The sequence below is a fragment of the Dendronephthya gigantea genome, unplaced genomic scaffold (assembly GCF_004324835.1).
Source record: "Dendronephthya gigantea isolate DGI-Jeju-01 unplaced genomic scaffold, DenGig_1.0 000076F, whole genome shotgun sequence".
In the NCBI taxonomy this organism is placed as follows: Eukaryota; Metazoa; Cnidaria; class Anthozoa; order Malacalcyonacea; family Nephtheidae; genus Dendronephthya; species Dendronephthya gigantea.
Window position 1 is genome coordinate 568,064 of NW_021163086.1, and position 14,022 is coordinate 582,085.

Here is a 14,022-nt window from a genome sequence, read left to right on the forward strand (position 1 = left end):
TGCCAGTAGACCGCACGATCTTGCGATGAAAGGCTGTACTTTTTTATATTACTGAATACCTCATGGGTAGGATGTCAAATGAAATAACAATTTAAAGGAGTTCTTTTTAATGTTCATGATTTATTTTCTTGTCTAAAATTGTATCTTATGCGTAGCTTGTAACCTAATAGTAGCCATTTGTGTTCTCGCTAAAATATCACATACAGGTATGAAGTGCCTTAAAGCACTATTGTTTTCATAAGTTAGTTGTTATATGTGGCCCAAGTGAAGCTAATGGTTACGGTGCAATTGTTTTGTATTTTTAATGAAGTTGATTCAAAGTAAAGTACAAGAATTAAAAAAAGCCGAATGCTCATGTTACTGAGATTGGAAAGTTGATAGCCGTAAAAACACGTCTGAATGTGAATTGGGATTTGGAAAATTTATACGTGTGATGATGCATGGTTCGGGTAATGGGTAATCATTACGATGATAATTGTGTTTATTTTCCTTAGCCTTGTTCCGTCCTTGACCGTGCTAATATTTCTGAAACTCAGTCTGATTTATCCATCTAATTGCGAATTTAAGATGAGTTTCTCTTCCAGACGGAATTCCCGTCCAACTTACCCGACTCTTTATTTAGACGGGAAAATTCGGACAGAAACCCGTCTGTAATTCACATCAGACGAGTTTCCCGTTTTTGATGAATTTCCTGTCTCTAATATATGAACTCGACTAAATGTTTTTAATTATAACTCGTATAATCATGACATGAGGCAACAAACATTACATCTGAAATCGCAAATGAAGCAAATACTGATCCAGTTAAACAGACATTGACTATTTATTTCAAGACTTTGTTGTATAAAAATTCGAAATACTAGCTGGTCTAGCCGGTTCGTCGAATATAAAATACGCTAATCTAATACTTGAACCTTTGGACCGAAGAGACCAACGCCTTAACAACTACTTGACGACCACATCGTTTGTCGATATGCTACTATTCTTTATTTGACTTTATCGTTTTTTCGAAGAACTGTTAAATGAAATAATTATGAATCGTTGTCGTAATATTGTTGAGCTGCTGTTTGTTTGTTTGTTACCGCGGTTAACTGCGGAAATTGTGCTTTGAACTGAACATCGACTTCGTTTTTCTTAGCGTATTTAATATTCGACGAACCAGCTAGACAAGCTAGTATTTCGACTCTGTATACAACAAAGCCTTAAAGAAATAAATAGTCAATGCTGTTTAACTGGATATTTGCTTATCAATTGAGATTTCAGATGTGATCTATACGAGTACGAAGTTCATGTGTTTGTTGCCTCATGACTATACACGTTATACACATTGAAATACATTCTTATTTTAAAGCACTTCATACCTGTATGTGATATTTTAGGGACAACAGAAATAGCTAATATTAGGTTACTAGCTACGAACAAGATACAGTCGTGTGCGTTTTAGACGAGAAAATTAATCATGAACATTAAAGTGAACTTATTTAATTGTTATTTCATTGAGATTCTACCCAAAAAGATATTAAGTCATAAAAAAGTGTAGCCTTTCACCGCAGGTACGTGTGGTCTCCTGGAGAAGGCAGTGCTCTCTGATTTTAAAGGCGGAGGTTCGAGGATGTTTTTTTCTTCTATTTCATCAAAGCTCCTTCCAAAAAAGGATAAGTAAAATAAAAAACTCTACACTTATACCACAAGAACTGGTGGTGTAGTGGTGAAGACGGTGATCTACCAAGCATACAGTCGATGGTTCAAGCCCGGAATAAAACGAAAAAGAACAAGGTAATGAAGTGAGAATTTGTGAGTGTGAGAGGAGTAGAGTGAGAGGGCGAATATGCCCTCGCCTTGGGCGAGGAGTAGACTGAGGGGGGTTCTCTTTCCCCCGGCTTTCCTCACTTTCAAAGCAAGCTTTCTTCGAACATTTAATTGTGTTAGGGGATAGTTAGGGATATCTCAGGATAGGAAAAAGTAGGGATAGATAGGAGTAAATTGGAGGATAAGTAGGGGTAAAGAGGTTTAAATGAGTACAAAAAGACTTAAACATTTTATATACTGTTTTCTTACCTATACCCTCTTTCCTACCCCCGGGAGCCGCGGCCACCCAATTACTAAGTCTTTTTGTACTGATATACCCCTCATTCACCCTACCTATCCCCTGATTTCCCCAAAGATTAATTTTGATTTCCAAAGATTAACCGAGTACAAAGCTCCCCCGAGCAACATACCTACCATTGTTTGTTTATTTTACCGCCACGAGAATTGTCCCATGCTGTTCTTGGTACCTCGATCATTTACTTGATAGTCGACGACTTTACCACAAGGCTAACTGGTAATTGTTGGAAGCCTACACCAACTTATTCTCCATAACTTTACCATGTAATATTAGTAACGAAAAATTCCATCTAAAACGAGATTCGAACCTGCGACTGCCGAAAAATGACACCAACATCTTGACCACTAGACTACAAGATCTTCTACTGAACGGTTATGGTTATTTAACTTACTTTATGCTTTTCACGAAGTTCATAATGAAAAATGGCTATGGTAGGATTTGAACCATCGGTTTACCACTTTGGAGACCATTGTCTTCGCCACTAGACTGCAAGATCTTGTGTTGAAATGCTATGGTTATTAAATCATCCTTTTCACGAAGTTCATAACGAAAAACATGTATGGTAGGATTCGAACCATCGACTGAGCGCTTGGGAGACCATTGTCTTCACCAATAGGCTACGAGATCATGTGCTGAAGGGCTATTGTTATTTGATTTACTTTATCTTTATCTCGAAAGACATAATGAAAAACGGAAATGCTTGGACTTGAACACACAATTTGAAAAACGGAGAGCATTGCCTTCACCACTAGACCAGCAGAACTTCTGGCGAATTACTACACTATTTTATTTTACTCAACCTTTTTTCGAAGGATTTTACATAAAGTTTACTTTGATGATGATTTTATTTGTTGTCTAAAACACGCAAAACTAAATCTTATTCGTAGCTTTAATCGCCGTTTAACAAAATGTGGTCGTGTATGGGCGCGTTGACACGTCGCAGTTGCAGAGAATTGAAGATTTTTAATATAACTACATTAACGCGAATTCCAAAGGCAAAGTGTAAGACAAGTGTATATGGCGGTTTATTTGCATTTTTGAACAATTAAACTTCTATCCTTTTTAATATACGATGTGCTTCTGAATTTCGCGATCGAACAACATTTAGGTTGGCAAGGCATCTAAATGAGTATGAACTTTATTGTTTATGTTCAGATGTTCATGTTTACGTGGCACGTGCACGGCACGCCGGAGAAAACGCCAGAACAGGCGTTGGCGAATGGCGTCCGGTGTGTGTGTGTGGCAATAAGACTGCTTTCCACCTCCGCATTTTTCCAAGGCACGCACGTACACGTATACGGAAATTTTAAATGCCGTGTAGCATCTGGTGAAAATTGTTTTTCTTCCTAAGTTCAAAGGAAAGAACAAGGTGAAATCAATATCACGGTCAAGACAAAGACAAAGACAGGAGTCCGGTAAAAAAGTTATTCGTAGCATGGTCATGTGGTGTTCGAAGTGGCCAGTCGATGGTTCGAATCTTATGAAATTTTTTTTCATTACCCTCTTATAGAGAGGATTAGATAAGATAAATAACAATTGTTGCCAATCACAAGTTCGTGACCGTGACTCCGTGAGGCCTCCCAAGTGTAATTTAAATCGGGTTCCAATCCCGTAATTTTTTTTAACTATGACCTTAAAGAGAACAATCGCAGCAAAAATTGCAAGTATGAACAGGCACGGGTGAATTTCGACCGTCACGTTTTAATGTAAATATGTACACGCACGCGTAAATGTTTGATTGAATCATTCAAACGATGCCTATAAACCGAACGAACGAATGAATTGTTGGATAGGCCGGGTTGAGTTCAATTGATGCATGATGTAGGGTGTTTTTGCGTTATATTATACAAATTAATTACAAAATACACGACTCAGTGTTACTGTGGAAAGTTCAATAAACATTATCGGATAGAAAACAATTTTTTGCACTTTACATCTCCATAAACACACGTTGAACTTGAATTAAAGTGACTTTGCGTTTAATAAATCTGTTTATTCAAATAATTCAATCCATGCATATAATTGTTCATTGTTGCACTTTAACATGCATGCAGTCACATGTCTAATTATATTTATTTAAATTTCGTTGTGTCTGCTTATATTGTTTTATATTCATGTCGTCTCGACATTATGTATAGTCTAATAGCCGGAGAATATCTTCATTATATGGTCATGACTAATGAGTAGCTTTAATAAAGACAGTACAAATAGACAATAATGACAACTATAGATTAAAGTGATTAGCTGAATAATAAAAAAAATAAAAACGTCACACTTCCTCTTTGCATTTTTTCTTAAACGCTTGCGTTGACGACACTAATATTTATTAATCAACTTATCCACTCAAGTAACACACCAGCTTGATTTGATATCACCATCAAGGGTAAGTCTGCACATAATAATATACAAATATATATGATATTAGTTTGTCATACCAAATAAATGATGCTGTACGCTTCCTTTCCAATCTTTGGAAAGATATATAGTAACAATGATACACCTTTCAATGGATGATATATTTCGGTCTGATATATGCATGGTCATGATGCTTATGAGTAATATGAGATATTACATGTACAATCACTTTTCTGTGTGATTTCGTTGCCATGAATGTGAGTGTTTTTCGGAATTTAGAAATGGATGTGTTATATATGCCAATTTTTTACTGCGTGGGATTCTTTGTATGAATTCAAGTTTGAACTGCGCAATTGACCTCGAAACGACCCAGCGAACTTCGACTTGAACTTACAATCTAAATACTATGTTTAATGTAATAGGAAATACGTGTGACTTGGATCATAGCAAAGTAGACTCTGAACTGGACAGACAGACCGACGTAGACTTTCTCATTTTGAACAAAACTAGAACAACTGCATATATGTCTAAAATATATCACACAATTGCGACATTCCGACGGGCCTTCTTTGGGAAAGTTGATAGTCTTTCCAAATCGCCTGGCGAAGGTCCTACAATTGGAATTTCTGACATTTTTACGCCTGCCCTATTTTATATAGGCATCTAACTGTTATAGCTCATTCTTCAAAGAAAATATAATAGGTCTTAAAAGAAGACTGCCACGCTGTTCTTCCATTATTATTCAGGAAACGTACAAATATATTCAGACGAGGAATTTAAACAGTTTTATACAGTCATACTTCTTTTCAAAGTTTCTTTGTCCGTAGCTTTTCTGAAGCAGTCCACAATAAAAGGCGTGTTTGAAGTGCTGTAATGATTTTGATATGCATGAGCATAAACTAGTAAAGTAAACATAACGAAACTGAAGATAATTTATAAGATAGCAAGCTTTATTTAATCTCCGCATGCGTTGGAGCAGGTCTTCTATTTGGCTTTCGTCCAATGTATACAGGTAAGTTCTTTGCCTAAATTTTTTGTTCTAAATCCATATCTTTAAAAAACTAAGTGAGTAAATCGAAGGAAGTTGGTTTTCCAACTCGTGCACGCACGCGCGTACAAAATACACGCGACAGTGAAACTTCCAAAACAGAAATAAAAAATTCGCTCTCATTTCAAAACCGATTCACTCAACTTGAAGTTAACTAAGCATATCATAAATATAGGCAAAGGTCTAACTTTATTTATTTAACCCACATAATTGTTGCACCAAATATCGATCAGGTAATCTATGAAATTGTCTTTTTGTGCGTGGGTATTGCGCAAAACATGAACGTCGTGTATAGTCTATGGCTCTATATATAGCTATGCATATCGTATGCATGATGGGCGTATATATAAACAGTCATGAATTATAATTTCGATTTTATTATATTTCTTCATTATACGTACGCCGTATTAATAAATTCATTTTGAAACAAAACATGATCACATGCATGCTATATTGTTAAAATGATTACGCGACTACCAGAATCTTGTTAATTATAGCTCCCATATTTTAGCCGGCCTTATGCCAAAATCATTAAAAATTAAAAAAACGTGATTTTTCGTGATAAAGATTTTTTGCCTCCCCAGAATTTTTTAAACTTGCTCAAATTTCCCATTTTCTTGTAAAACGTTTCATAAAATAAAAATGAGGGTAAGCCAAATTATTTTCGAGTAAAATGCGTGAATAGGTAAAATATTGAATACCATAACAACGGCAATGAGGTCAGACAATTTCTGACTGTTAGAATGTTGGCTCAAATATATCTGAAAAGGTTCATTTCCTTTAGCAAGAATTCCAAGAAATCTCCTGCCAAAATTTTAAATCCAAATCATTAGTTTGGGATATTCTTAAAATTGTAGGGAGCCACCTTAAGGACAGAATTGTCTAATAAGAGTCGTGTATTTCTGAGTTACCGATTTGCGAAAATTTTTATACAACCGGCCCCTGATTTTGAAACTAGTTACCGCTAAGTAATTTTTCTTCACTTCTTTAGAATATGGAAGGCACAACAGACAGCGTGAAGAGAAATGGTAGACTTACTCAGTAACTCTGGAATGAAAGTTATTCTGAAAAATGTCCGCATAATTTCTCTGCACCAGTTTATTTAATAATTATAATAGTTTAGCCGGTGTACGTTACTACGTTACACACGAGAATTTTCAACATCAACTCGCAACGCAAGAATAAGCAAAAATATGAGCAACTATGTTTTGTGGATTAAACTTTCAACAGTTGATAACTTGTTTCCGAACTTGTTTCTTATATATTAACAACTTGTTGAAAACTTTCAACTTGTTTCCGAAACAGTTTTTGTGTTACAAACTGGCTCATATATAGCAAGCTACCGTAGTCGACGCGTAGTATATATGTTACTCACCAGATTGGAGGTCCGTATATGGAATTATTATATGGCACGCGGTCTTGTGACTAAATGGCGTGCGCTGATTGGTTCTTTGTCAGTCTGGGATTCCCCAGTATTAGACCGTTGCCGTAGTAACGGTCCAACTCTCATACTTCTGAACAAAAACAAGCTTGCACTTTTATTTTTGACACGGAAAATATCGACGGAGAATGGACGAAGAAGAGCACCACCCGGACGAATTTTACTATCCAGAAGATCACTTGGAGTATCGAATGATTTCATGTCCGAACAATGTAGCGAAATAGCGAGTTCGACCAACAGTCAAGAAAAAATTGAAGCCTTCATTGGTAATAAGAGAAGTGCAAACACCAGAAGCAATACTGTTTCGGATATGAATACTTTAGCCCATACTTGAAAAGCATTGGATATTATAGTTATTCATCTTTGATTTTTGTTTATATTACTGTATCACTCTTATTTAATTTAACGAGTAAAAAAAAGTTTTGGAAGCCACTTCAGTGCTTGCTTGGCGACTGGCTGGCGAAAGAGCCGACAAGAATGCTGCAGCGCATTGTATAAATAAATAAACTAAATACTGTATGCCATATAATAAATCCCTTATTAACCGAATACGTTCGGTCCGTACTGGGAAAATATCAGACCTCGGTCTGATATTTTTCTACTACGGACCTCAAACTCGGTTAATAAGTGGTATATATTTCCCCATACGTACGACTAAACTGGTAAATAATAGATTTATTCTTTTTAATTACCCGCCTCCCCCGGGCATGCGTTTTTTTAAATCTCGTAGCCAATCAGATTCCAGGAAACGTTAAAATATGAATTTAGACCGCAAGAAAAAAATAAAAAGCTTGCGTTGTGAGTTGAAAGTTGTTCCGTATAACATTACCTCCAGTATAATTCCAAAACGTTGGCTGTACAAACAGGTCTCAACTGACTTCAAAGTATGGCACTATAGAATGCATGCATTTTTCATCACAGTATATACATTTGATCTAGTCTACTCTCCATACCTTCCTGATTACAAAAAAACCTATAATTAACAGGTGCTTTTTTGCGTTCTCAATTTTAGACTTCCCACCACAAAACTATGGAATTGTCATAAAAAATGGCGAGGTTCTTCGACTATGGTCTTACAACAGTGCATCAGGAGGTAGATTCGTCAGCATCACAGAAGCCAAAGCTACATCTTCCACTCAAGGTGACTGTTATTCTTTAACACTGCATGGTGTACATAGCACACACTTATGTCTCTCGTGACAATTGTCACCTACACACATATTTTTATAGTCTGCAGGGACCATTCAAATTGAGATATTTTATCATTCGTACGTACTCATTATTACGAAAAGAATCGGCAAGGTTTTCTTACAAACAAAATCGCTCCTAAGCAGGCGATATCGCAACTCAAAGTTGCTTGATAATCAACTACCGTCACGCATTGCGCGCTCGGAAGCTAAAAGGGGAAAGGTCTATTGTCACGAGTGACATTTGTGCCCGCTAGGTTCATCAGTGTGATTATGTTTACTTAGAGAAATGAGATATTTATACACCCATACAGAATGCTTAACTGGATACTTATACACAAATACAGAATACTACGTCCATAGTATGGGAATCGCAATTGGTATGGATATTATAAACGTCCAACTAGCATCCACACTATTTCCATAATATGGATTTTGAAAAAAATTAAATTTCCAGTCCAATATATTAAAGGAGTGGTAATAAGATATTGAATTTGATAAGAGTGGACTTGTTTTAAAACTAAGATTTTAATGAACGGTAAATATAATTAATACCCTGAAGAAACATCATGCACAACTCGCAATTCAGTTACAACGTCAATTTCACAGTAGCTCCTAAGAATCGGGGAACTATTGTATTACTCTCCTAATTCACGACAATTACGATTGTTCACGACAATTACGATTAAATGGAAACAAGGCCTAATATGAGTAAAATGAGCGACTGCGAGATTCGATTCCACAGGTCGGATGACCAAATCGATTCTGCATCAATGTTGGAGGAGAGTACATTATATAGGTACTTATTTGCCACAAAGTATGTACAGGGTGTACAAAAATACAAGTTTAATATTCATGATATCCAATTTTTTCAACACAAAAGATAAGTCCCAGAGGCATAAAATAAGTAACATTCTTTAGTTTAATTTTATTAGTCTTATGATTACTACAGTACTAACCCCTTCTTAATCCTTTTAGATTCTACAAATTATGTTGTAGCTGCAACTCAAGAACAGCAACGTAAGATTATGTTCAACAATATTACCAATGAATCTTCATCGCACTGTTTCCTAGTGTTATAAAAACAAGCAAACAAAGTGACTTAAACTTACAAGTAAGAGTTCGATAACGAATGGCTAACGATAAAGAATTTATTGTTTTAAACGTATACGACCAAACTCAATCTCCGTTTAAAATCGTTATTAATTCTGTTGTTAGCTAAGCCATTAGTAATTGAACTAATTTTAATTCACTTTGTGTGCTTATTTTGATATCACTGCGCGTGGAAACGTATTTTCAAATCCCAGAAGCGTAATTAGTTGTACAGGCATTGAAAATTCTAATTTATGATCTCGTGCACACAAATTATGGTATTTGCAGTTTTATTTATGTACCCTGTAGTATATACAACTAGCCAATCACCATTTAGGTACAAAATATGAATTTTATATTATGCTATAATTTAAGATTTCCAAATTGTACTATATACCAAGTATCGTTGTGATAAAATTTGTGATAAAATTAAAATTACAGAAGATATATTATAATTAATAAGTAATAGCACGAATTAAGTGGTGCAATTAATGCGAAATCATACTCTTGGAAAACATATCAAACTCCTGCTACGCGCTCGGTTAATTTTGTAAACACTCGTATGATTTTAGCATTTTAATTGCACTCCTATTCGTTCTATTTCCTACTCGCTCTATTTCCTATTTTTTCTATTCGTTTCCGCACTACTCGACATTTTGTAGCCAAACTTGGCAACTATATACTAATTTCAGTATGCTTTTTTTAGCTGTAGTCAGATTTATTTCCTTCTTCTTACCTACATCATACGTTGGCCAATTATGCAAGTGGTGCAATTAGTGGTGAAATTAGTATAGTAATAATAAGAGGATTATAAAATCTACGTCGTAGAGAAGCAGACCAGCATCCTCAGCCTCATGTCGTTTTTCTTTTTACCTACTTTTGTGCCCTAACTCAAAACTTGATACCGTAGCCGTAGGAATCTCTTTCAATGAAATCTGCTTCTGAGCAAATTATGCTGTTATTTGTCTTTTTATTTAGCTTCCTCGGAAATCAAGTTCATCAAAACTCATGAATTTGCGGAAATCTTCAAAATGCAGTTTCAAAAAAATGACGGTTTTAAATATACTCTGAACGCATCACAAGACGGCAGCATAACGGCAGCTGAGGTTTGTTTATTAAATGCAAGTTGTGAGTATAGAACTATAGCCGTGTTTACACTACAAGCCTGAGCCTGGCCTAGGCCTGGCTTTGGCCTAAATCTTTTTAGAACGAAGCGTTTACACTTACGCTTTGACAGACTGACTTTGGCCTAGAATTTCAGCGGTTTCCATATCACAAGTTTTTTTACTTTGTGTAAACTTTACATTCTTTATATTCTCTGTATTTTTCGCAAAGATGTTTTAGTTTGTGGTTGCACTGTTTAGCAGTACGTAAAATCCCCTAGTCCGACAAGGCCGCTGAAAGTTTACCATAAATCACATTGTTACGAATATTGTAGTTGTCCAATTCTTCTGGACATTTTCTTCACCCCAAAGGTTTAGCAAAGCTTCAGTTTTCTCATCTGTCCAGTTCAAATTCAAATTCCATGTTTATTTGCTTTTCCCGCCAAAAAGCCAAGCTTGGGCCTGGCCTAGGCCACCTGTTATGATGGGCCTAGATTTCCTGGCCTAGGCCAGGCTTAGGCCAGGCCAAAGTGTGTTTACACTAGGAAGATCTAGGCCAAAGCCAGGCGTAGGCCAGGCTCAGGCTTGTAGTGTAAACACGGCTTATGTAGATATACATGCATATGGCAGAAACCCTCGCTATTTCCAACCTTTTGGGCTAGCCAGACGTTTGGCTTTAAGTTTAGCTACATGCCTACATTAAAACGTAAGTCATTATGAAATGACTCATTGAATGGAAATGGTTGTAAGACAATAAATTCCTATGATCATGACTCGGCACCCATATGCGGTCGTAGTGTTCCAAAGACCGTCTATTGGTAGTTGTTTATGGACTTCGTGGTGAACAAAATATACAATACTGTCCAGAGTCCAGACTCCAGCCGAAATAACCTGACAAAAACTGCGGTTAACTTACAATGGTGTGCAAAAATTATGAGACTTTACGTATTTTAAACACTTTTTTTTCATTTTGACAACTATTTTGTCACGTATTTCGTTTAATTATTAACTATTTCCCACTTCCCCCATTGACAATGTTGAGAGTGATATTTTCGGCAAATCAAATTTCTTGGTGTCATCAGAACAACATTGTTTTGGGGGGAGAGGGGGGTAGATACTAGGTGTAATGACCGTGTCTCAATAATTTTTGCACATGATTGTAGGTCAAACCTCAGTCTGATCGCTGTCGAACTGCGGTGAAACGGAGGTTTAACCTCAACCTAACTCGGTCTGACAGACGTTTTTTAAGATGTTTTCGATATGATTATTGTGTTGTCCTTCTCAGCTGTTTATAACATTTCGTTCGGAAGCGAACGGCCACCACGATCGTATTTTTTCCCTTGCGGTCGTCTGCGTCTTTATCGGTCGACCGCAGCCGAACCGCAACCGCAGTGTCGGGTTATTTCTGGACAGTACTGTATTTTGCTTTTTCTCTGTACAAGTATAAATTTTATACATAAGAGATCATTGACATTTTTTAATTATGTGTGCATGCGCTACTTCATGTAATGCAAATTATAACGGATCAAAATGCTAATTGTGGATTAATCCAAAGCCATGAAAAAAACACATTTTCGGGTAACCTATGGTACAAGCTTAAAATTGATCACGAATGAAATATTTTTTTTTAATTTTGGTATGCAGATTGCTGACAGTGATTCAGTGGCACAATTTACATACTACGAGCTAGATCCACCAAATCAGCCGTACGTTGTATTACCAAGTACCAACAGAAGCACAACTGCTGCAGATGGTAAAATATATGACCTGTATTTGAGCAGTGATGGCGCAGGAAATATGTCGCTCAAACGCTGGAATTTGAGTTCGAACGCACTGCCTCCAAAGGCGACTGCATTGATCGATCCATCCTTGTTATTCCGAGTGGTTAAACCATAAGAGAAGATTAAGCCAGCCAGTTTACAGATAAAGCGCAATTGTTGTTTATGTACACTCTTACTGATTTTCTATTATTACTATTGAAATCATTACTTTTGTGTTACAATTTTTACTTTAATATTTTTACTATTACTATTTTTGATGTATTGATCTACTTCTAAAAATCATGATGTCATCGCTATATTCGTATATTATGCAAAATGCATGTGCTGCATGGTTATAATTGTACTTTCGGCAAAACTATATCTTATGCAGCAAATTAACAAGCCGGGGGTCGTTTTAGACCAGTCAGTTTGTTTACATTTTCAGTAACCCAATCATAATGCATAAATTTTGAATACTTCCGGTAAAATAAATACTTTGAATACTTCCAGTAAAGTATTAAAAAATTAGGCATTTTGATCAGCTTTGCTTAAAAAATGTAAACAAATATGCCGATTAGTTCAAACCGAAATTCCCCCCAGCTTAGCAAATGCGATAATAGATGGCGGAATATAGAATTGTTAATGCATGTATTATTATTAAATGTAAGCAGTCATACAGTAATTTCACTATAAATGAGGGCAGATTCCCTGGCAAATCACTCCATACATACTTTTCCATAATGTATATGTTTAAAACCGCTTATACTTTGTATAGCGATGAAGAGTACAATTCGGTTTATCTCAAAAAGGGAAATATTTTGCAATTTGATTTTAAATTGTAAATTGTCATCACATTATTTTCCTTCAGAGTGTAAGCTTTACACCCAAGGGCCTGTTTGCATGGAGCGAGTTATCCGGCTAAGCGGAGGTGAAAACTGCATAATATTGAAAGACTAATCAGGTTAAGCCTTTGATGTGATGCGCTTTTTACCTCTCCTAGCCGGGATAACTCGCTCCATGTAAAGATGCGCTAAGACTAAGTTTGGAAAAGACAAATCTACGTGGTAATGACCGCTCCGCATCACCTCTCTTCACTTCAATTTCCGCTTGTAATAGCCTTATATAGGCTACCTAAAAACGCTATTGAGAAAAAACGATTTACTTCACATTGATAGTTTGAGGATATATCGTAACACAAATGACACATATTATATTTCAGTTTTATTGCGAGTTTTAAAGAGGGAATTTTGTTTTAGAACAAGTTTTTTTTCAGTAACCCAATCAGAATGCATAAATTTTGACTACTTCCGGTAAAAAGATACATTATCTAACATTTTACATGAGGTATTAAAAAGTCGTGAAAATCAAAGTGAATAAACAAAAAGGAATTCAAACTTTTCATCTGGAACAATCTTAAATACATGGCACGAACAGTGTTCAAACAAATGCGTTTCCTGACAATTCCTGTCTACCCTATTTAGTAATTATGAAAGTTTTTTTCTTTCACTGCAATAACAGTCGTGCATCTCGTCGAAGTAGAACATGTAAATTTGTAAGGTATAAGATCCATGAAATTTATGTTATATATTATATATGATACTCATTTTCCTATCCTCATGCATATGATATAAATTACCGTATGTTTTAATTGCCAGAAAAATCAGCAAATAAAATCAAAGACATGCACAATCATGTAATTTCTAATATCAGAATATATATCGATCATTATCGATATATATTCTGGTGTAAGGCGGAAAATCTTTTTACTTAAATCCATTAGACATATACAACTAAAGGCCCTGTTACAACTTACACAGTGCAATTTTCCTTGCAGCTTGCAATGCAATTCTACTTTTGAGAAATGTATATATTTGGGAACAACGAAACGTTTGTGCTTATTACATGCAACGAGCCTAGCTTACTTCACAC

The 14,022-nt window shown here is 35.8% G+C and overlaps 1 protein-coding gene across 1 annotated transcript; it reads left to right on the forward strand.

The window, feature by feature from the left end:
- Positions 1 to 4,422: 4,422 nt before the first annotated feature.
- Positions 4,423 to 13,057, forward strand: LOC114531933. Its single transcript, XM_028553531.1, has 6 exons — positions 4,423 to 4,490; positions 6,502 to 6,538; positions 7,964 to 8,092; positions 9,117 to 9,158; positions 10,209 to 10,336; positions 11,978 to 13,057. Exons 2-6 carry the CDS (start codon positions 6,505 to 6,507, stop codon positions 12,227 to 12,229), a joined length of 585 nt encoding a protein of 194 aa, XP_028409332.1. The 5' UTR covers positions 4,423 to 4,490; positions 6,502 to 6,504; the 3' UTR covers positions 12,230 to 13,057.
- The last annotated feature ends 965 nt before the right edge of the window (positions 13,058 to 14,022 follow it).